This window comes from Sorex fumeus, unplaced genomic scaffold (genome assembly GCF_029834395.1).
Source record: "Sorex fumeus unplaced genomic scaffold, SorFum_2.1 ptg000035l, whole genome shotgun sequence".
NCBI lineage: Eukaryota > Metazoa > Chordata > Mammalia > Eulipotyphla > Soricidae > Sorex > Sorex fumeus.
In genome coordinates this window covers 25666908-25694411 of record NW_026606092.1, presented here as the reverse complement: position 1 = coordinate 25694411, position 27504 = coordinate 25666908, and the positions used below count along the sequence as shown (strand labels likewise).

Sequence of the window (27504 nt, the reverse complement as noted above, 5' to 3'; positions counted from 1 at the left end):
TGTTTTTTTAAAAAAATAAACAATGTTGTTGAAAAGTTAGACTTGCAAAGAAATAGTGATAGATTCTCATATAAATGAGATAAGAAATTAAATGTTAGAAACTGTAACAGATGCCTCAGAAATTAAATAATAATAATCATAAGAACTTAGTATGTATGCAGCTATTAGAAAAGATGAAGTCATGAAATTTGCTTATAAGTGGATGACATGGAAAGTATCATGCTAAGAGAAATGAGTCATAAAGAGATAGAGACAGACAGATTTAGATTGGCTGCACTCATCTGTGGAATATAAAATAACATATTATGAGACTAACACCCAAGGACAGTAGAGACTAGAGCCAGGAGGATCACTCTACAGTTTGGAAGCCTGTCTCATGTGATGGGGGAGAAGGCAGTTGGGATGAATAAGGAGCCACTAAGTCAATGATAATTGGAGGGATCTCTCAGGATGGGAGATGTGTGCTAAAAGTAAACTAAGGACCAAACATAATGGCCTCTTAGTATCTGTATTGCAAAGAATTGTGCCTAAAGAGTAAGAGGGAATATACCTACACAAAGACAGGAGGTGGGATGGGGTGGGGATGGAGGGTGGTACACTGGGGACATTAGTGGTGGAAAATGAGCACTGGTGGAGGGATGGGCATTTGATCATTGTATGACTGATGCTTAACCATGGAAGCATTGTAATTGTAACTCAGTGATTCAATTACATTTTTTTAAAAAACATTACAAAAAGAAGTTTGTATGAATAATTATATACCATTAAGCTCTAAATATAAAAGAGACCAATGAATCCAATTGTTAAAGAGATAATACAGTGGGTACAGTGTTTACCTTGCACATGACTAATTGAGATTCAATCCCTGGCACCCCATATGGTCCCCCTTGTCCTATCAAGATTGATCCCTGAGCACAGAACTGTACTAAGCCCTGAGCGCCAGTTATTTGGCACAAAAAGAAAGCAAAATGGATATATTTTTAGAATCATACAGAAATGAGGGCTGGAGCGATAGCACAGCAGGTAGACTATTTGCCTTGCATGTGGCCGACCAGGGTTTGACTCCTTTATCCCTTTAGGAAAGCCCAGCAAACTACCAAGAGTATCCCACGTGCATGGCAGAGCCTGGCAAGCTCCCCATGACATATTCGATATGCCAAAAACATTAATAAGCCTCACAGTGGAGATGTTGCTGGTGCCCACTCGAGCAAATAGATGAACAAAGGAAGGACAGTGCTACATTGCTACAGAAATGAATTTGTTGGTATGAAGGTTTCGTGATGAAACCTTCAGGATCTCATGGAATTGGGAACTGTTGACACTCTCCCCTTCCCCATTCTTCCAGGACCCTGACGAACATGCCCACAAATACCTCTGGTGCCATAAGTTTTAACTCACTATGATCCAGAGACCCATAAATTGACCCAGAAAGATACCAGTAAGCCAAAATCACCATCCAGTTAAAAATTTCACTCCATCTGTATCCTCTCATTCAAAATTTTAGAATTCCAGGAATGACATCTCATACTCTACACCACTGATATATAAAGTGTAGCACATCATGGTGGATAGGAAGGCAACCAATCTCAATTAAGAAAACATTAACACATAAGGCTTAACAGGTAACAACGTGTTAGTAATCTCTTGTATAAGGGACTACATAAGCCCTTAACTCTAAGGTGAGAAAAAACAATTTTCAGAATTATTTTTGGTAGATCATTGTTAGCAAACAATTCATAACAAGAAATACAAAATAAATTATTTGGGGTCTGCTGCTAGAGTAGGCTTTAGCTGTGGTTGGGAAATTTGGAAATAATGGTGGTGGGAAAGTGTAATGGTGGTGAAATTGGTAGTGGAACATCAAATTTAATAACTCACTGTGAACAACTTTATACAAATAAAACAAAATTTTAAAAAATTAAATAAAAGGTATTGGGAGAAAATTGGTCATGATAAAGGTATTTAATGAGTTTCATTAACCATAATACTTTCTGTGCTATTTTTGTTCTTGGGAAGTCATAAACATCAGTGAAAATTGCTGACTGAATAAAATGGTATTTATAGAATATAGCAAATATAAATTAAATTTCATAATTAAAAACCACTGTGATGAGATAATATATGTGTATTTAATATAATTCATGTCTATTTATGAAGAAAGTATCTAAAAATGTTCCATAAGCATAACGGATATGTCTGCATGAGGAAATAAATATTGGCTATATAATGCCAATGAGGATAACTCTAACAAAACAGTACAATCACCAAAGGCATAGAAAAGAGAGTTGATATTTCTAGGTATGTTTTTCTATCAAAATATTTTGATCTATAATAAACTTCAGTGTAGGTGAGAAGTAGATATATGAGGTGTTGGGACTGTGTATCTGTGTGCATATTAATATATTTATGGGGTATTTATTTTTATTTTTAAAATTTTTATTCTTTGACCAACCAGGGGATGTTCAGGTATTACTTCAGGATTTGCACTCAGGAATTACTCCTGGTGATGGTCAGGGGACCACAGATGATGGCTAGAATTGAACCCGGATCAGACACATGCAAAGCAAGTACAGTAACCACTTCTCTGGCCTTGTGAGTATTTACTTTTAATGCAGATTTACTAACCAAAAATAGGATGGGGAAATAAACTCACTCTATCCATTTTTAATGTCTAATGACTACCAAAACTTCACTATAATTGTTTCAAATATTCCTCATTTACAAAAAATCCCATACTATATTACTATAACAATAACAGTACCAGAATTTTTAAATAATTGCAAACCAGCAAAAAATTCTTTAAGTAAATTGTTCACTAAGGTAAAAGGGACATGGTAATCAAACATACTCTTATGATTCCAGCAAATAAACAACATGATTTGACTTAATCTGCACAAAACATATCTGAAACTCACAGAACAGCATTTCCCCAATAAGGGACAAAAAGACAGCATCTAGAATCTAGGATACAGAGATTCCCTTATTAAGAAAGAAACGGCACTGCAGGGCAAGGAGCTACAATTACAAAGAAATTTCTAAGGAACTTTACCCTGTGGAGCAGTATGGGAACTCTGCCAAACACCGGCACCCCAATTATTATGTGATATAATGTTTATGGTGCTGGAACATTGGAAAAAATATGAGATGAATAAGGGTCAGAGTCCCTAGCAGACACTGTCATGTTGAACTATCACATCCTTCTTCACAGCACCATTGGCAAATGCCATATTGTAACCCCTTCCCTTTACCAACAGACTCTGAGGTCGGTTTCCTTACAGTACCTTTATTCATCCCTGGAAAGTACCTGAACTAGCTAGAGTCTAAGAGGCAGCTATTAAGGGTGCTTATTTCTGTCAAATTGTCCAGGCTCTGCCTGTTCCTATTCAACTCATAGCAAAGCGGTCTCAGTCTTACAGACAGTAAGGACTCCCCATTTCTTCCAAAGCACAGCCAGTTAGTAGATGTTCTTAAGAACTGCTGTGCTGCCTTGCCAGCCTAAGACCACAGAGTTCCTGTTCCACATGAGTCCCTCAGAGTATGCCCCAGTTTCAACGAGACTCTAGCCTCCATTCAGAACTACTTCCACACTGATTCCCTAGTAGCTGCTCAGATCTGTCTAAACATGGAAATTTAGACACTGTCAGAAATGCACACATACAAACCTACTGGGTCCTATGCAAGTCTGTTTCACCTTTGCACTACAGCCAGGATACCAAAAACATAACCCAAAAGGCATGGAAGTCTCCCAAGCTCACTGGAACTTGGTGCTTGTGTTAGATTTGCAATTATAAGATTTTAATTGCCATCCGAGTCCATTGAATCTTGGTTTCAGTGGCATTGCCAGGGAGTTGTGACCACAACTTGGTTTTAGTGGCATTACCAGGGAGTTGTGACCTGTACTATATGTCTGCATACCAGAGTACATTAGTTGCTTCTAGGCCCTTGCAACTGCCAACCCCTGGCTGCCAAATGTGCACACAAAGACAGCAAACTAATAAGGACTCATAACGGCTGAACAAGGGACACTCTGCGTGATCCAGCTGAAGTTAGGGCTGATACCCGAAACTCTACCCAGGTGGATCATCATAATAATGAAGAGGTAGAGGAAATCAATTTCATTAGATGATGAAAACAAATGCCTATACAGAGCAAGGCAAGCTATCACAGACTTCTGCAATGCGAAGGTTTTAAGGATGCTCAGTGAAGTGAGGATATCATGGAAAAAATCTTCAACAAGGCAGAGAAAGTATGAGAGAGTATAAGAAAAAAATTTAAAATCCATAAAGCTGAATGATATAGTAGATGCAGTAAAAAGTAATATAAAGAGACTCAACAGCAGAAAAGCAGAACCTAAAGATTTAATCAGTGAGCTTGAAGATTCCCTAGTAGTGGAAATCTTTCAAAAACATTGGAAAAAATGAAAACAAAACCAAAAAATTAAAAAATAAACCATAAGGATTTATGGGTAAGTGCCAAGACAAACAAAATTCATAACAAAGGGAGTGCATGAAAAGAAGAGAAGCAGAAAGAGGCAGACTTATTTGAAGAAATAAGTGATACCTTCTCTAAACATCAGATTCTCAAAACAAGCAAGCCAAAACTAAATAAATACAAAACAAGATCTGTTATAATTAAAGTGGCAAGAAATACATATAAAGAGAAAATGCTAAAATCAGGAAAAGACTAACTCCCATTTAGGGGAACCCTGCCCGCATTAGATAATCAGAAGCTTGCTAAAGAGGAAACTATAGGACAGAAGAAATTGGCATGACATAAACAAGTACTAATTAAATGAATATATAGGGAATAAAGATTACTCCAATAAGTAAGTTTATTATTCAGATTTCAATAAGTGACAAAGAGTTTTTTGGGGAACAAAAAGGACTTAAAGCAATTCATCACATTAAATTGTCCCTGAAAGAAATATTAAAGGTACTTCTATAAAATGAAAAGTAATTACTCTTGGAAGCAGTGAGATATGTAAAAGACATAGAATTTGGGAGAAGAGAGTCATACTGAGGATTCTTTGAAAAAACATTTCTTTCCATTAAAAATAGATAGTAGGCTATAGACCGAATATGATTGCCACTCAATTCCTCTTTTGTAAACCACAGCATCCAAAAGGAGAGAGAGAGAGAGAGAGAGAGAGAGAGAGAGAGAGAGAGAGAGAGAGAGAGAGAGAGAGAGAGAGAGAGAGAGAGAGAGAACAAAAGGGAGTGCCCTGCCATAGAGGCAGGGTGGGATGGGGGGATGGGGGGGTGGGAGGGATACTGGGATTAGTGGTGGTGGAAAATGGGCACTGGTGGAGGGATGGGTACTCTATCATTGTATAACTGAAACCCAAGCACAAAAATTTGTAAGTCTACAACTGTACCTCATGTTGTTTCACTAATAAAAATTTTAAAAAAGAAAAAAATAGTAAGATTATAATCTTAGATATCAGACTTAAAACAAAAGTACTCCAAAGAAACAAAGCAAAGACAGAAACTAATCACCACACACACACACACACACACACACACACACACACACACACAGAGCAGATGAAAAGTTTAGGGAAGAGAACATGAGAAGCACAGAATAACAGCGAATAACTGCAAAAGTGTATAGAATTCACATGAACAATGGAAATGTGTTATTTTATTTGACAATTTCACTAAATAATAGTGATCTAAACACACCAATTAAAAGGCAGTGGCAGAATAGATCAGAAAACAAAGATTCTTTATTTACGTTAGAGCTCAACCAATTTAAAGATCTATGATAAAATTAGAGCTTAACCAATTTAGCTATCTATGGTAGTATAGGTTCAAATAAATCAGACACAGAGTCCTAAAATAGGCTACAAAGACAAGGCAGCTGTTCTTAGATTATATAAGGTAAACTTCAAAATAAAGCAGACAACAAAGTCCTAAATAGATATTGTATCATTATTAAGGGAATAAGTCATCATGATATGATCTTTCTGCAACTGGGAATACACTTTATTTGTATCTCCACTGTAATCTTCAGGTTTTGAGTACTAATCATATTATTGTAAGTATCTGAACCATCCTAATTTCCATACCTATCGATATCAAATTAGTAAAACTATTATTAGTTATAACGAAAATGCCTATAAATCAGTCTGAGATGACTTTGCAGTTCTTTTTGTCCTTTAGTTATACTGCATACAGAAGTCCAACATTAAATTTTAAAATCATTTTAAATACTGCCTCTGTGAATGGCACTAATTTTATAGGAAGTTATGCTTATCCAAGTTATTTCTTAATTTCTTTTTAATCATTTTGGCTGAATGTAGACAAACTGAATATTTTAATTTTATACTCAGCACATATTTATAAAAAAATTATCCTCACAATCTTTCTTTTGCTCCTATTTTGAGAATACATTGTGCGTAATTAGGTTTCCTAACCATTGGCTCAGTTCTATTTATTTTTGTTTATTTACATCTTTGTTTACTTTTTGTTAATGCACACTGTCATCTAGAATTTATAAGAAAATAGAAATCAACTTCCTGTGATATTAATTTTTTTTACATAAAGACTACACTGAATGTGTACAAAAATTAAAAAGATGACTTTTAAGAGACTTGCTCGAGCGCGCCCAGTAACATCTCCATTGGAGACTTTGTTGTTACTGTGTCTGGCATATCGAATTTCCTAAGGAAATATAGAAATTTTTTTGTAATGGAGATATATCCAACCAAAAATCTACTTATGTTTGTATCTGAAAAATTAATATAATGATAAAAGTGATTTCATCATAATATATTATTTATATTGCAATAAGAAATTTGAAAAGCAAATATTTATTTCCATTTATGTTTCTTTTGAAGAGAAATATGCAAGAAGAAATCATAGTTTTTATCTTATGTCCTTGTCACCTTATGTTACACAGATATTTTATTAGTAGAACATAATTTTTAAAGAAAAAATTATCTTGTTGAATTTATATAAAATTTATATAAAATTTTTTCTTGACTAGAAACATTTTGTCTATTTTGAACTTTTTTTTTAGGAAAATGTATTTCAAGAATACATGTGACTGGGAAATATCAATAAAATTCCTTTTGGAGTTAAGATGAGCTGGCTTATTTTCCCCAATGGTCCCATAAATAGAAGTGGCATTTTAAAACATAACCTAAGAAACCTTTGCAACCTCAAGGCTTTCAGTTTCTAACTGTAACATGCGTTTGTTACTAAATCTAAGAACCCGTATTTGTTTTGAAAATCTTGGCTCATTAAAATCTTGGCTCATGAATGTGATTAGTATTACTTTTCCCTGATAATTTTATGCTTTTGAAGACTTGTCCAACTCTGATAAGAATAACTAAAGACTATAAAAAAAAACTAGATTCTGTGTGTTTTATAATTAGTTAAGACCTCCGGGACTTTCAAAGAATCAGGAAATAGTGACTTCCTAAAAAAGAAAGATGGTCCTAAGACACAAAGATCTGTAGAGCAGCAAAAAATAATTATTTCCAGCCAAACTTACAGTCAGTATGTGAACGGCTGCCTTATGAGAGGAGTATATATGTTAATCTGAATAGCAGGTTTCTATGGGAGTCTTCATATCACAGAAGGAATTATGAAACCACTGTCAAATACTTTGCTTTTCCTTCAAAGGATTGTACCATATACTTTATATTAATATAAAGAATTTTAATAGAAAAAATCTTGCAAACTACTCTTTCTGAACTTCTCCCTGACATTGGCAAGGGAGACCTTGGTGGCAGATAAACATGCCATGTGTTATTTTTAAGACATCTTAAAATAATTAATATTTGAAATGCAAACACATGGATGCAATAAATAATGGATTGTGTGAAATATTATGAATGTTGGCACAATATAAGTTCACAGAATTATCCAGAGATATTCTAAATTTTTCCTCTTAGGCTGTGTGTACATAGACTTATAAATGTGTTGTGATTCATCATCTAAGTAAAACTAAACCTGTGGTTTCATGAAAATTGATGATCCACAACAAAATTTATATGATGATATCTGCTGAAGAAAGTGACTAGGGAGAAGAAACTATTTAAAATGCATAAAAATATTAGTCTTGACTATAAATACTGCAGTAAATTTATGAATAAATTCACAAATGGCAAGGGCATCAACTGAAGGGAATAGGGTTTTCATACATAGTATTCCCAGCCCAGTTATTCACTACTTGAGGTAAAACAGACTATAAAATTAACTGTCAGAAATAGCACAAGAGCTATTCCCTATGCTGTAAGTCTGCTGCACAGTACTTACATATAAAACTTTATCCAGTGTGTCTAGAACAAAGTGCATTTCAGAACTCTTCCTATCATATACATTGGATTAATAATAATAACATTTAATTTGATTCTAAAAAAAATAGAGTCTGATTTTTGTCCTGTTTTGCCAAGATGCCTACCTCATCAGAGCCATCTGCACAGTCAAAATCTCCATCACACCAAAACCTCGATGAAACACAATCACCATTGGCACAAAGAAAATCTTTCAACGTACATGTTTGTGGTTCTGAGGACAGAAAAAAAAATAATGTTAAGTTAATCTAATAGATTAAACTGCATTCTAAAATCAGTGATGAGATACAATGAGAGAATCCAGAAGAGGTTAATCAAGTGAACCAAACATTTTGTTGTTGTTGTTGTGGGTCCAGTAGGCGGGGGTCACACCCACCAACTGGCCCCCTGGCGCCATGTAATCCCATCAACGGCCAAGACTCAGAGACTATAAAAACCAGCTCCCGGAATCGCACGGCCACAGTTACATCCTATTATGACATCTTATTATCTCATTCCTACTTTGGACAAACCGAATGTAGCCTGCCCCCACGGCAGAGTCTGGCAAACTCCCCGTGGCGTACCCAATATGCCAAATACCAGTAACAATGTTGGGTCTCATTCTCCTAAAGAGCCTTGAATATAATCTCAGGGCTAGGATGAAGGAGACATTACTGGGACCTGCTCGAGGCAATCGACGATTAACAGAATGATTTGTGATTTTTTGTGATTTTGTGTTGTGGGTCATACCCAGCAATGCTTAGGGATTAATTCTGGTTCTACACTGATGGATCACTCCTGGCAGTGCCAGGAATCACAGTTTGGTCCTATGGGGTGCTGGGGATCAGAGCACAATTAGCCACACATGAGACTAACATCTTAACCACTGTGTTATCTATTGATATAGCAATAAATTGTTTAGAAAAAAATTAAGTAAAATAGTTATATCACAGCAGTAGTGCATTTGCCTTGCACGTGGCCGGCACGGCCCATTTGTTTTCAATTCCTCCTCTGCTCTCTGAGAGCCCGGCAAGCTACCGAGAGTATCTTGCCCGCATGGCAAAGCCTGGCAAACTACCTGTGATGTATTCAATATGCCAAACACAGTAACAAGTCTCACATTGGAGATGTTACTGGGCCTGCTCGAGCAAATCGATGAACAATGGGAAGACAGTGCTACAGGGCAGTTATGGCATATAGTGAACTATTCTTCAATTTATTTTTAAAGGTATAAGTGGAATGACAACCAAAAAGTGAAAAGTTTTTGCTTTCTGTGGGTGGGGGGGAGGGCAAGTCAAGCAGACCTGATTCCTACCTCTGTGCTCAGGGATCACTCCTGGAAGTGCTCAGGGGACGATATGGGATTGTGAGAGAATAAACTTAGGTCAATAAGACAAGCACCTTAGCTGCAATACTACCATTTGTCCCATGAAAATAAGTTCTGTAGCTACTACTTAATAGAATTCAGTGACAAAGTGAAACAAAAAGCATATAATGAAATTATTATACAATAGCAATTGTCACCAGTTGTTGGGATTCTAATCTAGTTTGTGTATTTATTTTAGGTAAAACATTTTTTAACTGTTACCATGGGTTTGTTCATTAAGTGTAGACTTTGATTCTGGCATTTTTTATGACATATTCTAATGACATATCTTCAATCCTATTTTCAGATAATCCCAAATTCATAGAAAGGAATGATAACATATAGTGATGAGTAATGGCTGAAGAAGTAAAACAAGGTTTAAAGAAGATGCAATTGTTTATTCTATATTCTATCTTCAATTACAAATGATTTAACATTTTAAATTTAATTCACCATAATGCATAAACATATTACAAATATGTAACATAAGACATTAAAATAGTATGACTTGATATTGTACTTAATTCCTTTATGGAGAATAATTTATATATATAATGAAGTAGGCCTTCAGAAAATTCTAACTACAAGTAATCACTATGTCTCCTGAAAATATCCCTTATTTTTTATTGGAGGGAGGCCGTTGGTCCACACCTGGTAATGATCAGGGGTTACTCCTGTCTTTGCACTCAGGAATTACATCTGGCAGTAACAGGGTACGATAAGGGATCAAACCCAGTTTGGCTGCATACAAGGCATTGCCTTAGTAGCTGCACTCTATCTCCAATCCCTGTCCTTACTTAATTTAAAACTTTGACTAGAAATGTTATTTGAGATGATAAGAAATTCCTTCTTTTTTCTTCCCATAATGGTGAATATAATGTCTCATATACAATATTACTCTTATTTGAATAATAAAAGGAACAAGTAGAAGAAACTAAATTTAAAGAACATCTGTTTATAGCCTGATTTTATGAACAAAAAAACTGACTAATAGGTCAGACTGCACAAGGACACTATACAGCCATTCAATTTTTAGCTCTAGCAGAACATCTTGATTGTTCTTATTAAAAAGGCACATGTTTATATATAAAGATAGCTATGAGAACATTAGAAGGGTTATGCGAAACAGAGCATGCATTGCTTTGTTCTACTCAGAGATTTTCTTCATTTTCAAATGTGAATGTCCAGGAGACCGAAGAGATTCTATAGTGGGTAAGACACTTGTACATGCAGTTCAACTTGATTCAAAGGCCACAGCCCCATTATGGTTCCTGGAGCCAGACCAGAAGTGATGCTTTAGCATTGCCAAGTGTGCCCTCCAACCCCTCCCCTCAAAAAAAATTTGTTAAGTGATTATGCAATCAAATAAAAAAAATAAAATAGATCAGCCTATGAATAAGATACAGTACCCTTATGAATACTAGAGAAAAAAGACACGAGTTTGAACTTGCACCTCATTTCTCAACACTTTAAAACCATGATAATAGCAAGGTTTAGGGTTTTTTTTTCTGGCCTTTACAATGTCTTTAGATATGCTTTAATGAGAAAATATCCTTCAAAGCATTTCTTAATATGTAATTGAACAAATTACCACTACATTGCCAAGTATAACACTACTAATAACTACCAAATACAAAGCATTTATTTTGATATTAGACAACATTTGGAGATAATGATAATAACTTGAACAATTCAATGAGTCCTCATAACTCCATTATTGTTGGACCTTTTTTTTTTCAGATAAGCAATACAATCAACTCCTTGTCTCTTATTGACCCTTAATAACAAAGTTCTTTCACATTCCTATTTTCAGGGACATGGTTATATTCACAGGGAACAGAAATTATAGTGAATCATGGCAACTGATTAACAGAAAGAACATCTCAAAAAAAGATTTTTATTTAAATAATGAAATATATTTCACATATATCTCAATCACATATTTAGAAAGAATAATAAAAATGCAAATGTCAGGTTCAGGGAGACAGTACAGGGGTTAGGGTATATGGAACGCATGTGATAGATATGACATAATTTATTTTTATATCAACTAGTTGGAGTACTTACCATATGCACTTATTTGTATCTTTAGAAACTGCATAGGTAAGATTTTTCAAGTATTTTTAAACTTTTTTGATGCAAATTATGAAACTGAAATAGTGAAATTTCTTATTTTATGGAGAAGGCATTGCTGAGATTATGTTCCTTCTGAATACTTAACAGGAAATTACCAGGTATCAACCAAAATGCATACCACTGACATTGTGATTCAGAAAATATGTTAACTGAAGTAGGACCGATTGTAAAGCAGGTAAAGAGCTTGCCTTGAACACAAGCAGCCAACCTGTTCAATTCCCAGCATTTCATATGGTCTCCAAATAATTGACAGGGTTGATCCCCGTGCAGAGACAGAAGCAAGCCCTGAGCACCATAGATTGTATCACAATCACAATCACAACCATCCTGTTATTCGTCGATTGCCTCGAGCAGGCCCCAGTAACGTCTCTTCGTCCTAACCCTGAGATTTTTTTTTTAAGTGCCATATTCAAGGCTCTTTCAGAGTTAGGAGAATGAGACCCTTCTTTGTTACTGGTATTTGGCATTTTGGGTACGCCACGGGGAGTTTGCCAGATCTGCCGTGTGGGCAGGTTACATTCGGTAGCCTGCCAGTTTGTCTAAAGTAGGAATGAGATGATATGATGAGATGATGAGATTGTATGTGACCACAAAATCAAACGAAAATACATAAAAATACACCCTTGGCATTTTGCATATATTGATGACATCTAAACAGCTATGCAGATCTATTCTCTATGTGTGTGAATATATGTGACTATAATAATTCTATATATAGATATAATAAATTGAAAATGCCTTAATAACATTATAGCAAAACAAAAATATTATTGTCATGCTGACTTCCAGATGACTTATTTTTGGTGCTCCCTGTAGATATACATTTCCCTTATTGATCTTTAATGACTCAGCCTCTGTCTACGTAGAACTGCAAGCATTTTATTATTTAACTCTTGAGCTTTCATCTGTTTTATTAAAGACAATTCCAAACTCTAACACCTTTTAATTTTCAAGATCAAGATTATTTCTCTTCCATTTACTTAGTTGTCATTATAAAACTCTGATACCACTGTGCCATCTATATGTCCACTTATATAAAACACTTTCATCTTGGTCACTGTTATCTTTTTCCTGCAAATTCAACAATATTGTTTATTCACCTACAGGTCACAAGCTGTAGATGAATAGGAACTAAAAGAGAATCATACGTAACTGGATATTTTACACTATACTTCCACCACTTGACTTGCCTTCTCTCAAGGGCTCTGTGGCTACAGTGAATGATCAGTTAAGTTCAACAGTGACACCTGAGAGTCAGTGCTTCTCTCTGCTTTCTAAGAACAAGGGCTATTTTTTTTTTTTAGACTATGTCAGCAAAATTATATTCTTACACTTAGAAAACCCCAACAGACACATACACAGGCTTTATCAACCTTTCTTTCTTCTCCTTAGTGTACTAGAGCAGTAACTTAACATCTCATACATTTGGAATAACCACTTAAACAAAGGATGAGGCAGGAAATCAGTATACACAATTGTCTTTAGTCTACCCTCCTTTGCTCTCAATATCCAATGGAGGTTTTTTTCAGGAGCCTTGTTGAAAATTAACACTATTATACATTAAAATCTAAACTAAGTGTCTTTCTGTATTTAAATCTAAAATACAAATAAACTAAGTAGTACCCATGTACATAACCGTTTCCTTTTTTTCAACTACTGTTTGAATTCCTACCGTTCATGTTCCCATTAGATTTTTATTTTAAATAATGTTATAAGATCTGAGAACCAAACACATAATTGCTCTGTTTTCAGTTACTGAAAATGCTAATTAAAGGAAATCTGACTATTCTAATAACTGCAGTGTATTTTACCTTTCTTAAAGAATATGATAAGTGGGGAGATAGCTCTGTGAAGAGGGAATAATAAAGGTTTCTATTTTTGAACTGTTCATAATTGTAATGATGCAGAGTTTTTATGCTTAATTATCAAACTCTAGACAAAGTTTGAAAATTATTCAAAAATTAGTTAATAATGTACAAACTGAATTCCAAGTGGTATATTAAGTCTATGACTTTATTAATTCCATGCCTTTATATAACCATTATAACATTTCATTTTTGTCCCCTGTCTTCTGGGAAATGAATGATATTATTCCAATATATAAGAGGATAAGGGAAAACATTATTGTTATCATCAAATCTTTTTTGGAAGTAACAGAATATAAATATTTAATAAATGGAATATAATTATTATCTTATTTTAAATATGGTTATATGTTTTTTATATAAACAGCAATGTAAAATTCCCAAGAAAGTATATACCCAGAAATTATTGTTACAATATTGAGAAACTTACATAAATTTTGCATACTTTAGTAAAAGATTTTACTGTATAAATATTGTTTTTAATTTATTATATAAAATGTAAGAGGCGTATAATGATAATAGTGTTATTCCATTTCCAGGAAAAAAAATTCTGAATATGCATTCCACTTTCTACTCCAGAGAGAATAAATGATATTGCAGTAAAGTATGCTCCTGAGTGAATCCATAGTATAAAAGGATTTGAGAATGAAATGAATTGAATACCATCCGTTAGAGAATTATATGTTTTGTACTGTCTCCACATCATTCAGCTCTTTGTATGAACTTGCATCAAGGACTCCCTTCATTGCATACTAATGGTTTGCATTAAAGCTCAAGATACTTTCATAGCAATTTTGGTAACTGTAAGAAACTAACTCCCAGGATGAACATTTCAATAATTCTACCATTTGAGATTCAGGTCAAGTTAGTCTGAATATCTCTTGTCCAAATGTGAATATATGCATTAAAAATGTGAGCTGCAAGACATATGAGTTAAAATTCGTACCTTAACTGAACTAAAAAATGTCACTCTGCTTATTGAACAGGTTGTCAAGTTTGCAGTGTTCTCAGGAAAGAGTTACTTACTACAGTTTTCTTCATCTGAATTATCACTGCAGTCATTTTGGCTATCACACCTCCAGTGATCTGGAATACAGTTGTTGTTTTTACACTGGAATTCATGAGGCCCACATGTCTTTTTATCTGTAATAGAACAAGATTTTACATGGTTGACTTCCATGAAGACATCTCTCACAAAACCCTGACTACCAAATTGCAAAGAATATGACATTTCTTCACTGTCATTCAATTACTAACTGAAATGCATGTTTAGGATACATTGAAAGTTTGCTTTAGGTAAATTCCAAGTCCGGAATAAAATTAAGCTTTTGATTTTATGTTGTTATCAGTCATGTTTTCATCATAGACTGATTCTAACACAATTAATGCAGCTATTCAGTCAATGTCAACATAAATCATACACTCCAAAGGATGAAACCTGTCCTTTTCTTTGAAATACACCCTTCCTAAGTCTTCTTTTCTTCTAAAAAAGAAAAGGCAAGAGAAATGATCAACACTTATTTTCAAAGGTTGTCAGTTTTTCTTCCTAAGTTCTTATCTATACTCTTCCTATAGCAACTGCTCTAATTGACACATTTTCATTGTGCCTAGCTCAAAACTTAGCAGTGTCTTCTCACTGTACCTCTAAATAATTCCCATAAGTAATAAGGAGAGGTCTATCTAGTCTTTTACTTTAGAGACGATAAAACAGTTTCTTAGGAAGTTTGGGAACATAGAATAAATTCTCACTCTCAGAAAATAGTAAAGGCAATATCCAAAACGTGTTTTTAGTCCTGAATAAATACAACAATTCTAAGTTGTATTTAATGAGTGAGAATCTGAAATCATGATTCACAAAGTTATTTTAAAATTAGGTGAGATAATTTTAAATTTTCGTGAGAAATTTCCATTTGTATCTTTTTAAACTGCTTCTTAAACTCAATAAATATCCATACAAATAGCTTTGGAATTTTGTTAAGATTGTAATTGAATAGATTTAAAGTTCTAACCTTCTAAATAATAATATTAACCTTGCTCTGTGAATCAAGCTAAGCAATAAGAGCTTAATGAATCAAGATTGCATAAAGTTAATAAAAATTATAATATATAGGTATGTTTCAAGTTAGGGCACTTTAAAATACTTATTATAGGGTCTGGAGATATAGTACAGCAGGTAGGACAATTGCCTTGCAAGCAGTTAACCTAGGCTTTATTCCTGACACCCCATATAGATCCCTGGGTCATGCCAGGGATCTGAGTATTCAAAGCAGAGTCCAGAATAAGGCTTGAACACAATTCCATATGCCCCAAGCAAAATGAAACCAGGAACCAAACCAGAAAGGCTGCATGCAAGACAAGAAACTTAATCCCCCAAAATACCACAAGGTCTAATTACTTTAGTTTTCAAAAATGGCTTAAAGTCTGCCAAATTATTAATACAACATTTATATATATATTAGTAAATCATGAAATATTTTCTGATAATTGGAATTCAAACAATGCCTTTTGATGGATTTGGTACTGAACTTACAAATAGTCACTATATTTGGGCACTCAGAATAATTTATAAAACTATTATCCTATGTTAATGATACTTATATACCTTTTTGCCATGTTTGTATACTATTTTTAAAATACTGTTTATATATTTTACAAAATAAGCATTTTAAAAAAGTCACATTGCAACAAAAGATGAGACCATGTAATCTGTTATGAGAACACAGCCTACAAGCAACTATCCACAATTAGTAAAACAATTAAAATTATTAAATAAGTGGAATTTTAACTTTCCAAGAATATGTGACTGGATAAAGAAACTATGGTTACATGTACACAATTAACTATGGTTAAATGCAAACATTTTAAGATATTTCATTTCATTCCAGGACATTTCAAAATAAAGTCATGAAAGGACTTGGAGAGTATCATGGTAAATTAAGTCAGAAAAGAGAGGCAAAAAAAGAATAATCCCTCTAATATATATGACGTAAAAAAATATTTTTTGTGTGTAGTAACAAACATCCAAAGACAATGTAAACAAAAAGCATGAGAACTCAGTAGAAAATAGGTCACTTGAGTGGGCTGACATTTTGGACAGGGAGGGGTAACACCTGTGCGTGAGAGAAGAGTTTATCGGAGATAGGCATGTGGGGCTAAAAGGGATAAAGTGTTATGTATAAAACCCTATAAGCAATAGTATTGTAAACCGTAGTGCAAAAACTTATTTAAAAAACAAAAAACTTCTTGTAAAAGTATACTGTTAATGTTGCCAGTTGCCAATTACAAGAAAATGGCATGAGGAGGTGAACAGGGCTTTGGTAGAGGAAAGTGGACGCTGCTGAAAGGATCAGTGTTGAAAGAATGTATGCCTAAAGCCCAATTATGAAGGCCTTTATAATTTCATGATAACACATTTAAAGAAATTATTTAAAAATCTGGTGACAATGAGACATTAGTGAGTGGGAAATATGGCAGAAGAGAAGATTTTTTTTTCTAATACAAAAATACAAGTGGTACTGCATGGAAAGTATCATGCTAAGTGAAATAAGTCAGAAAGAGAGGGACAGACATAGAAAGATTGCATTTATCTGTGGAATATAAAGTAGCAAAATAGGAGACTAATACCCAAGAGTAGTCGATATAAGTACCAGGAGGTTCATTCCATGGCTTGGAGGCCAGCTGCACATGCTAGGGGAAAAGGCAGCTCAGAATAGAGAAGGGAGCACCAAGTAAAGGGTGTTGGAAGGATCCTCCCAGGATGAGAGATGCATGCTGAAAGTAGACTATAGACTGAACATGATTGCCACTCGATGCCTCTTTTGCAAACCACAGCACCCAAAAGGAGAGAGAGAACAAAAGGGAATGCCCTGCCACAGAGGCAAGGTGAGATGGGGGGTTGGGGGGTGGGAGGAATACTGGGATCATTGATGGTCAAGAATGGGCACTGGTGGAGGGATGGGTACTCGATCATTGTATAAATGAAGCTCAAGGACAAAAATCTGTAAGTCTACAACTGTATCTCATGGTGTCTCACTAATAAAAAAATAATAAAATAAAATAATAAATAAAATTAATACAAGAGTATACAAATTAATGGAAGTAATAATTAAATTTATAAAAATCGTAAGATAAAATTATATCTTCTTTATCTCTATATCTATATAACAATAAAATAAAATTTTAATATCAGTATCAATAAAAAATTTCTAGGTGGACCTGGTAAGATAATACAGCAGGTAGAGCTCTTGCCTTTTATGTGGTTGACTCAGGTTTAATCCCCAGTAGCCAAAATAACCCGCAAGCCCTACCAGGAGTATTCCCATGAAGGCAGGGTCAAGAGTAAATCTTGAGCATTGTGGTTGGTTTCCCCTCTTAAACAAACAAACAAACAAACAAAAAGCCAACAACCTAGAAATGGAACCAGTCTATTCTGTAGGATCTTCATATTAAAATTACAAAACATTGTTGAGAGAGATTGATTGAATGTTTATCAGAATGTATTGATATGTCAGGTAGAGAATACATAATAAAGCTCACGGAGGATCCTGATGTATTGAGTTTGAATGCCATGATTGGCTAGGGCTTCAATGACCTCTTCTGTCTCAACAGAATCAAAGACTTTCTTTAAATCAATGAACGTTGAAACCTAGAAACCTCAATGGTTATCATGTGGATATGGTCGATGGTGCTGAATCCTTTGCGGAACCCGGCTTGCTCGCATGGTTGTCCTTCATCTAGTGTTCTGCCAATCCTATTCAGGATGACTCGAGAGAACAACTTGTAGATGACAGAAATAGGCAGAAGTAATCATTGATGTCAAGAGAGGGGTTCGGCAGGGTGACACCATTTCACCAAAACTCTTCAGTGCCACCCCACCCAGAAAATACCCCACTGGCAGACCTCCACTACTGACGCTACCTCCACTACCCAGATGCCGCCACACTCCAGGACGCTTTCTGGACCCGTGTGGCAGCTCCGGCCAAGACTCACGCACGACTGAAGACCCACAGAACAAGATAAGCGGAACTCTCTGAGACTTTGGACGCTAGGCTCAACGAACTCAGGGACAGAGATTCTCTGCTTGCTCCCACCAACCACAGGTGACAAAGGGATTATAATCAGGAGCCCCACCCTCCCCTGCCCTGTCTGTTTCCACCAACCACCAGAGACCCAGGAATCAGATTGCGCACAGAAGACACACACACACACAAACACACACACACACACATATGTATTGTGTTCTACTTCTTAAAAGCTAGTAATATACGCAAGATGCATAATACACAAATTATCCTATTTTATGTGTTTGTATCTGTATGCTATATGATTTTATCTGTATACAATATAGACGATTCTTTATTTTTCATTTAAAGTTAGTATATATTCATTCTGCCCTAACCATTTTTATTCTGTTTGACCATGTACACTAATTGGTTTTTCAGAGATAATTATTTAAGTGTAATAACAATATTCATATTACCTAAGACACAAAATAAAATGTATTTATCTTGTCTACTATGAACATGTATCTCAGAAAAAAAGGTAAAATTAGTGTTGCCCTCCCTCCCAAAAGAGAACACCTTGAAAGCTTAATTTAGCATTAAAACATATAAATAAACTAGCATCCCCCTGTAGACTCTAACTACAATTATACATGTGACTCATAAAATAGAATGTAAACAAGAGTGTTTCCTAAAATTTGATTGCTTAAAAGGTGCCAAAGGCAGTTTTTAAAAATATGCAATTTAAATTTTGCTTTTAGGCTTTCCTTACGATTATTCTTAACATCCTTAATAAAAGTATGCAACTAAAATGCTTCCAGTAATATTTAACAATCAAAATGTCATATTCATATATTTTTCTTTTCTTAATAAGTCTATAGCATAGGACAAAATAAAAACATTATGTGAGTTGAGGAAATGCTCAGTTCATCAATAAATCTGTAGAACAATGCTTATGTATATATTTTGAGATGTTATTTTGTATATTAGATATCCCACAAAAGTAGTATTTTAATACACTTATATAAGCAAATTAAATTTACCCACTGATTAACATTGTTTCAGTTGTTTTAGAAAATGAAATATCATTTGAAAATTTGTCATGTTGTCAGTTGCCAATTACAAGAAAATGGCAAAAATTTACATCTTGAACTTACATATAGGGATTAATTCAAAAGTACTGTTACATACAATCATTTTAAAGGTAAGTTAGGAATAAGATGTTAGAATGGGTTTAAGAAATATCTGAGGCTATTAGAGTTTTTCTATCAATGTTTTTTTAATAAAAACATTCCCTTTTCAATTCAGAATGCACGATGATGAAGATAGTTCTGATACCACAAAACAACATTTTTTTAACTAAAAGAAATGGCTACTATGTATTAAAACTCTGACACAAAATCAACAAGTTTCACAGTTAAATTGACTTCACATTATAGCAAGTCCTTCTTGTAATGAGATCTAGACTGTAATATCATGGGCTCAAAAACATGTGGGTAGAACAGAAATTAGAACCGGTATGCTATCCTTTGTAAAAGATTTTGTCTTCCTTTGGGGGCAGTACAACCATCTGTTAACTATCAAAAATACTGCTTAAACGTATTAATTTTTTAACCAACTTTAAAAAATCTGAGAACATACTGAAAATTTCCTTTAATGTTTTGATTATCATTTTATGAAAACAAATATATTTATATTGGTTTGGATTGCATATATATGTATATACAAATATCTGTATATATAATACATATATTGCGAAAGTGAGTACATTTTCATCATTATTTTCTTGGGCAGGTAGAATTTACTGGCACATACTATTTGACTGAAATGATCAGAAAAAGTATATAATATTATTATCTTTAAATGGCTGTTATTGGTTTCTGTGTGTGTGTGTGTGTGTGTGTGTGTGTGTGTGTGTAACTAAAATTCCCCCTCCTAAAGAAGTTATTCACAGATTTCCACTGTCTGTCTAGGGAGGACCAAATAATACATGCTATCTAGAACATTACTGTCCATCATAGCCATGTTATTCCACTTCTTAAACGTATTTTAGGGGCTGCAGAGTGAGCACAGTGGTTAAAGCATTGGCCTTACATTGCATCAAGTAGGGTCCGATCCCTGGCTCTAGATGCTCCCTTACGCACCACTAGGTGTTTGATTTCTGTGCACAGACCCAGGAAAACTTACTAAGCACAGTTAGATTTGGCCCGAAGAGTTCACTTGGATAGATGATTATTTTTCTTTATTCTTAAATATGCAGAAGCCAGTACTGGAATTGTGTGGTGCATAGGCAATGTTTTTACGCACTCCCATTTTGTCATTCTGCTCCACCATCCTAGTTAATGACTTCTATTGTTCTTGGTCACCTGATGAACTAAGAAGACCTGCAGCAGTTGAAACATCATCTGGCAGTCCGAAGAAGAAAATGCAGATAGGTAGAGAAACAAGTCCATCTACACTGGAAAAACTCTTAAAACAGGTGAAATTCCACCTAACACTTTTGCTACCATTTCTATGGTCACATGATAAATGTATCAAGGAGAACTGGGAAATAGGATGATGTATTCTAGATTGAAAAATTCCAGTCTGGGGTCTAGGGTTTTGTTTTTAAAGAGGAAGTGAAAATGTTATGGAGAAAGACCAGATAGGAGTCTCTGCCAATAATCTGAAGGCAAATTAAAGCCATCAGTGATGATTTCTTTACTTTCATTTTGTTTGTTTGTTTGTTTTTGTTTTGGGGTTGCCCTTGTCAGTGCTCATTTTTTTTTCAGTTTTTGCATACAAGAATCACTCTTCTCAATGCTCAGGGGACAATATGGCATGTCGAATCTAGGTCAGCTTTGTGCAAAGCAGGTGCCTGATCCACTGTGCTATCATTCTGGTCCAATTTGTGGTGATTTCTGTGGCTCCTAAATAAGAAACTAAACTTTCCTTTGGGAAATTGCGAATATTATGATCACAGTTCTCCCAGGGGCATTTCTTAAACCATGCAGAAAGCGCCCATCTCAGAAAACACACAAGTAAATTAGCCAAGGGTTTAGATGTGAGAAAGTGGAAAACCACTTAAGACTCCATAAATGCAAGGGTTGAAATTTATATTAAAGTCAATTGCATTTACTCTGTGGAATCAAGATGGACAGTTTACTTTAACACTAGTTTGTTCTGAATTTTTGTCCTTCATCAATAAAAGCCGTGAGTAATATGAACACCAGACTACTTTTAAGCAATACCGTTGCATAAAAATGAAGCAGTCAGAGAATTATGTAAATCAGCCTAGTGTTAAGAACACTAATATCAGGAGCCCATGCTATTTTTAAACAAGATTAATGTTCTTAACTGTATAGGCTTATTTGCATAATTTTCAAGGTATTTTATTGATTTATAATTACTCGGAAAATATAATCTCCTTCCACAAAAATAAAAAAAATCAGTCTCCATTTAAAAGTGATTTGTAGATGCAGATCTGTGAGAAAGAAAGATGACACAAATATGCCCTTTTGTTACATATTTTCAACCTGGGGCACATGCCATTATAGCCACTAGCAATATTGATTTTCCAGAAAGCTCTAGTTTCATTGTAATGTAATGTGTTTGGTGAATCTGAAAATTAATTTCATGTTACTTCTCATCAATCAGGGCAGTATTACTCAATAAGCACTTAACACACACAACCTGTTATTCTAGCTAAAGTGGAAAGAATAGTGAATGCATAGGCATGAGAATAACAATGCCAGCTGCAGCTTATCCCAGTGGGATACTTCTACTTCTGTTTTGCTTTTGGATACTGTTTTTTTAACTTTTACATTATTCTCCCAGGTAGAGAAGGGAATGACTTATAAAGTAAAACAAATCACCAATGACATGTTTTCTTTATAAAGAAGTGAATCTATAGTACACTCGTTTTCTAGAAGCTCCAATAATGACATTTTAAAAATTGCATGTCGATGCAATGTAATTTTCAGTGGAATTTTTTTTGAATTTGCATTATGCAGTTTTAGAAAGTGTCATATTACATACTGCAATGCCATCGATTGCACTTGACAATGATATTTTTCTTATTTTTTTCTTATTTAGAAATTTGTACTGTAACTTTATGGTTATGAAGTGGGAGAAGCAGTTATTATCTCCCTTTCTCAAGTTCACCAGCACATGTTGTACATCATCTGCCAAGCCACTGCAATTCCATTCATCATTTTTCAACAGCCTGTAGACTTGACAGACTGTATAGAAATATTGCACAAACCAATTTACATCGGTAGACCACAAATGAAGAGAAACTCAAATTTCCATATTACAGAGACATAGGAATCTCTCTTCAAAGTCACCCTTGATCACTAGTTACAGATTTTCTGGTATCTACATTCCAGCAGTTCTACTTTTGTTCCACAACCTGCCTTAGAGAAAAAAATAAAAAAACATAATAAGTCTCTTTCCTTTCATTTCATTTTATTTTTTATTATTTATTTCTTTACTAAGAATGTAACACCTTTTTGTGTTCAGGGTTTGTTCCTGGCTCTGTGCTCAGGGATCACTCCTGGAAGTACTTGGGGGACCACATGTGGTGCCAGCAATTAAACCAAGGTCAGTTGTGTCCCAAGCAAGCACCTTAACCTTAATATCTCTCTAGCAGTGTTTTTAAAATATTTACACTACGTTTCATTTTAGGTGCAAAGAAAAATGAATTTGAGTTATTTGCAGATTATCTTCTAAAATAGTTTTTGAATATACAGTTGATTCCGTTAGTCTAGTTTATCTGACCTGTGGTCAGAGGCATTAGGCTATATTCAACTCACTTTTCATTCATGTAAAGGACACCTTAGATTCTTAAAAATCAAAGTAAATATGTCATAGTGAAAATATCTCATAAATAAAATCAGATATTTTCTGAAAGATACTTATAGTTACTTCTAGAATACCACTTACTATCATTCATTTTATGTCTCATTTCATAGGCTGGAGCGATAGCACAACAGGTAGGGCATTTGCCTTGCACATGGCCAACCTGGTTGAGCTGAGTTTAATTCCTCCGCCCATCTCGGAGATCCTGCAAGCTACTGAGAGTATTTTGCCCTCATGACAAAACCTGGCAAGCTACCCGTGACGTATTCGATATGCCAAACACAGTAACAAGTCTTACAATGTTACTGGGCCCGCTCTAGCAAATATATATATATATATGTGTGTGTGTGTGTGTGTATAAATATAATTATATATAATTTTTATATATAAATATAATAATAATAAAGTGGCTTGAATATATAGTGATTGACAATAATTAAAGTAATAATTAAATGAACAGCAACTTAGTAAGAATAGTAAGAATAAAAAATAAGTTTACTATGTAAAATTAAATACTTAGAAGTAGTGAATTATCTGTGGTGAATTATTACTATGTAGGGCTTACTTATCACTGTGCTAAGAGATCACTCCTAGAAGTGTGTGTGTTGGGAGGTGGGGAACTGGAGGGAGCATATGCAGTACCAAAAAACAAACTGGGCTCAGGGATCATGAAAGAAAATGTCTTAACCCTTTTACTCCCACATGAGTTCATAAATATTAATTTTTTAAACTTATACAAGCATAACATTCTCTATATCCTTTTTTTAGTAATGTTTTTTATTTTGAGTGTGGGCATTACAAGAAGTGCTTTTCAACAACCTGTAGAAAAGTCAACTATCCCTGACCGTGCTTTGGAATAATCCTTTGTGGTATTTGGGGGACCATATATGTCAGGGATTTGAAGCATAGAGGGCAAGATGCAGGGCAAGCGCATTAACCACCGCTTCTCAGTACTTGTAAGCTGTCAATTTCTCTCAGCAAATACCCTATTTTGTATATAAATTCATGGATATTTGTCAATTTTTCTCAGAAAAATACTATAATAGTTCATGTATATAATTTATGGAAATGTATACAATAATTGTTTTAACTGTCTAATGCTGCGATTATTAGTATTGCTAAAACTGAATGACACATTTTATTTTTCCTCAGTAACCTCTTTAACTCTATGTAGTTTTAGGTTTAATTCAGAACATGTAAAAGATTTCATTATACCTTTCTTTTCCTTTCTCTTATAGATAATAATATGCAAGCACCTAAAATACAGTATTATTTTCTCGAATAGATATACAGCGCATAATACTTTGAAAATTAATTCTTCCTGTCCAAAAGACTTTAATATAAGAAGAAAAAGGTTAATTTAGCAATAAAACTATCTAGAGGCCAATTTTTTTTCCTTTTTGGGTTGCACCCAACGATGCACTGGGGTCACTCCTGGCTCATCATGCACTCAAGAATTACTCTGGGTGGTGCTGGGGGTGGGAGGTGGGGGAACCATATGGATGCTGGGAATCGAACCCGGGTCGGCCGCATGCAAGGCAAATGCCCTACCACTCTGACTGCTATAGTCCAAATACAATAAAATAAAAATAAGAAAACATTGAAAAATGATAACAAGAAGGAGAAATAGCTGTGTTAGATGATAGTAACCAACATTTATCAATCTTAGAGTATTATTTAATTTTGAAGATCCCATATAAAATGGAGTTTTCCCCTTTGCTTACTTAGTCATCATTATGCCCTTTGGTCAAAACTTTTATTTCCAAAATAAATTTAATATTCTTTATATCTGATAGTTGAATAACAAAATTGTTTGTTTTTTTGATCTCACCCTTGATGCTCAGAGATTACTTCTGACTCTACATTCAGGAATCACTTCTGGCAAAGCTTGGGAGACCATATAGAGTGCTGGAGATTGAACCCCAGTTGACCATAGGACAGATGATTGCCCTATCCTCTACAGTTTATCTCTGGCCCCCGAATGAATACAAAAAAGTCTGGTTGAAAATTTATAGTGGGAATAGAAGAGGAACAACAATTGACTATTTGAGGGTCATTCAAATATAGTAGTAATAAAAGATTCTTGAATCACCATATGTTCTAGTGTATGGAAAAAATATGGATTTTATTAGAGCCCTGTATACATTATTTGGTGCCTCTAACTCAGTTCATGAAAAGTCAAGGGATTCTAATGTAAGTACACATGGCTTTTTGTTGGATTCTGTTGTCTTTTAAAGGCTTTGATGGCCTCCTTTTACCATAAAAAATTCAGAAAAAATTAATCAGTAATAAATAATATGAGCCAATTACTGACAGGGGTTAATTAATAAATATCCACCACTGTCCCTTGTTGGGGATAATTTATGTCCAAAACTATCTTGTAGAGTTTTTTCATGGTAACCCTGCTTAAAAATGTATGTTCTGTTGTTTTCTTCCCTTTGTTTAATTTTCCCACCTCTGTCATAGTGTCTTGTAGAATCATCTCTTTAGTTAATAAATTGAACACATATCCCCTTGAATACTGCCTCTAATCTGAATAAATGTAAATTATAAAGGATTTATGAAATAATTTATTCAACAAACATGTATCAATTTCTACCATGTACTAGGCAGTGTTTTGAGCAGCTGGATTTATACCACAAACAGAAAAAAAAAGGTATATATATCCCTGCTCTCACTGAATGGTTAGTGGTAAGATTAATAAGATTAAAAGAAGTTTATTGTTGTATAAGAAACACTATCAAGAGAAATAAATAAGAGGACAATTGGAATGTGTGTTAGGTAAATTTCAAGGGGAGAATGTGAAAATGCTGTCTATTGGGAAAGTAACTTTGAAGGTTTACAGATAGAGAAAAAAATTATTCACAACATATCTGGGATAAAAGGTACTCTATTTTTTGTTTGATTTTGAGCCACACCTACTAGTGCTTATGGCTCAATCTGGCTCTGCATTTGGGGAATCATTCCTGGCAGGGATTAAGAGACCATAAAGAGTTTTGTGGATCAAACCTGTGCAGGTTGCCTGCAAGGTATGCCCCATACCTGCTTAACTATTTCTTCAGCTCCTAAAAGACATTCTGCAAATAACCAAGACTCTAGAATAAACAGACTTGGAATGTCCAACAAAAGCAAGGAGATAGAATAGCTAGAGCAAAAGACTCATTTCAAATGAGTTACATCAGCCGATAGTGAGGAGGGGCGCACACATCTGGCTAGACCCCCTTCACTATTTCTCCTCTTGGGAGAAAGCATATACTTTTGGTGCCACCTATTTCAGACAAATGAATTTCAGGTTCAGTTAATTCTTATTTTTTTATTGTTATTGGTACTTAGAAACAACAGTCTTTAAGCAGAACAACGTTTAGTGAAATTGATTTTATCCTCAGCCAATAGATACAAACTTTAGTGAATTTCCTATAGCATAATTCCAGTCACAAAAATATTTCTACATTTCTAATTAAAGACACAAATACTTCATATAACAAGAAATTATCTGGATATCTGGATACAGCTACTCATTTTCTAAGTCTCTTTTTCCAATTCAGAGTCTTGATGATGGGAATCTATTCCATCAGTTATGAAAAAGAAGGAGTACCAACAAAATCCGAAGGGGAGAATTTACACCACAGGGCAGACATACACACAATCCCACCTGCACTCACTCTATTGAAAAATTAGATACTCCAGAGAATTAGAAAAATTAGATACTCCAGTGAATCTCACATACACATCAGAGACCAGAGTCTCTGGAGAAAACCAATACAACTTGTGACATCTGTCACAAAAATAATTTTTCACTTGTCAGAATTAGAAGAAATAGACATAGAAAAAATGACATTATTCATGCATTTACTGCACTAAGTTATGGTTATGCTAAATAAACATGGGTATCTAGAGACTCATTAAACAATTACAGCGATATAGAAATACAGATATTGGAACTGTTTCATCAAATTCTTTGGCCTGTACATTCTGGATAATTACCTTTTTTCTCAACTTTGGTATTTATACAAAAAA

The 27504-nt window shown here is 34.5% G+C and overlaps 1 protein-coding gene across 1 annotated transcript in view; it reads right to left on the bottom strand.

Annotated features, from left to right (window-relative positions):
* LRP1B (LDL receptor related protein 1B) overlaps nt 1–27504 on the bottom strand; it is a 1985988-nt gene that overhangs the window by 164955 nt on the left and 1793529 nt on the right. The window contains exons 67-68 of the mRNA XM_056117551.1: nt 14675–14791; nt 8410–8516 (exon numbers count right to left, since the gene is read on the bottom strand). Coding sequence (XP_055973526.1) covers nt 8410–8516; nt 14675–14791 — 224 coding nt within the window. The remainder of the gene's footprint in view (nt 1–8409; nt 8517–14674; nt 14792–27504) is intronic.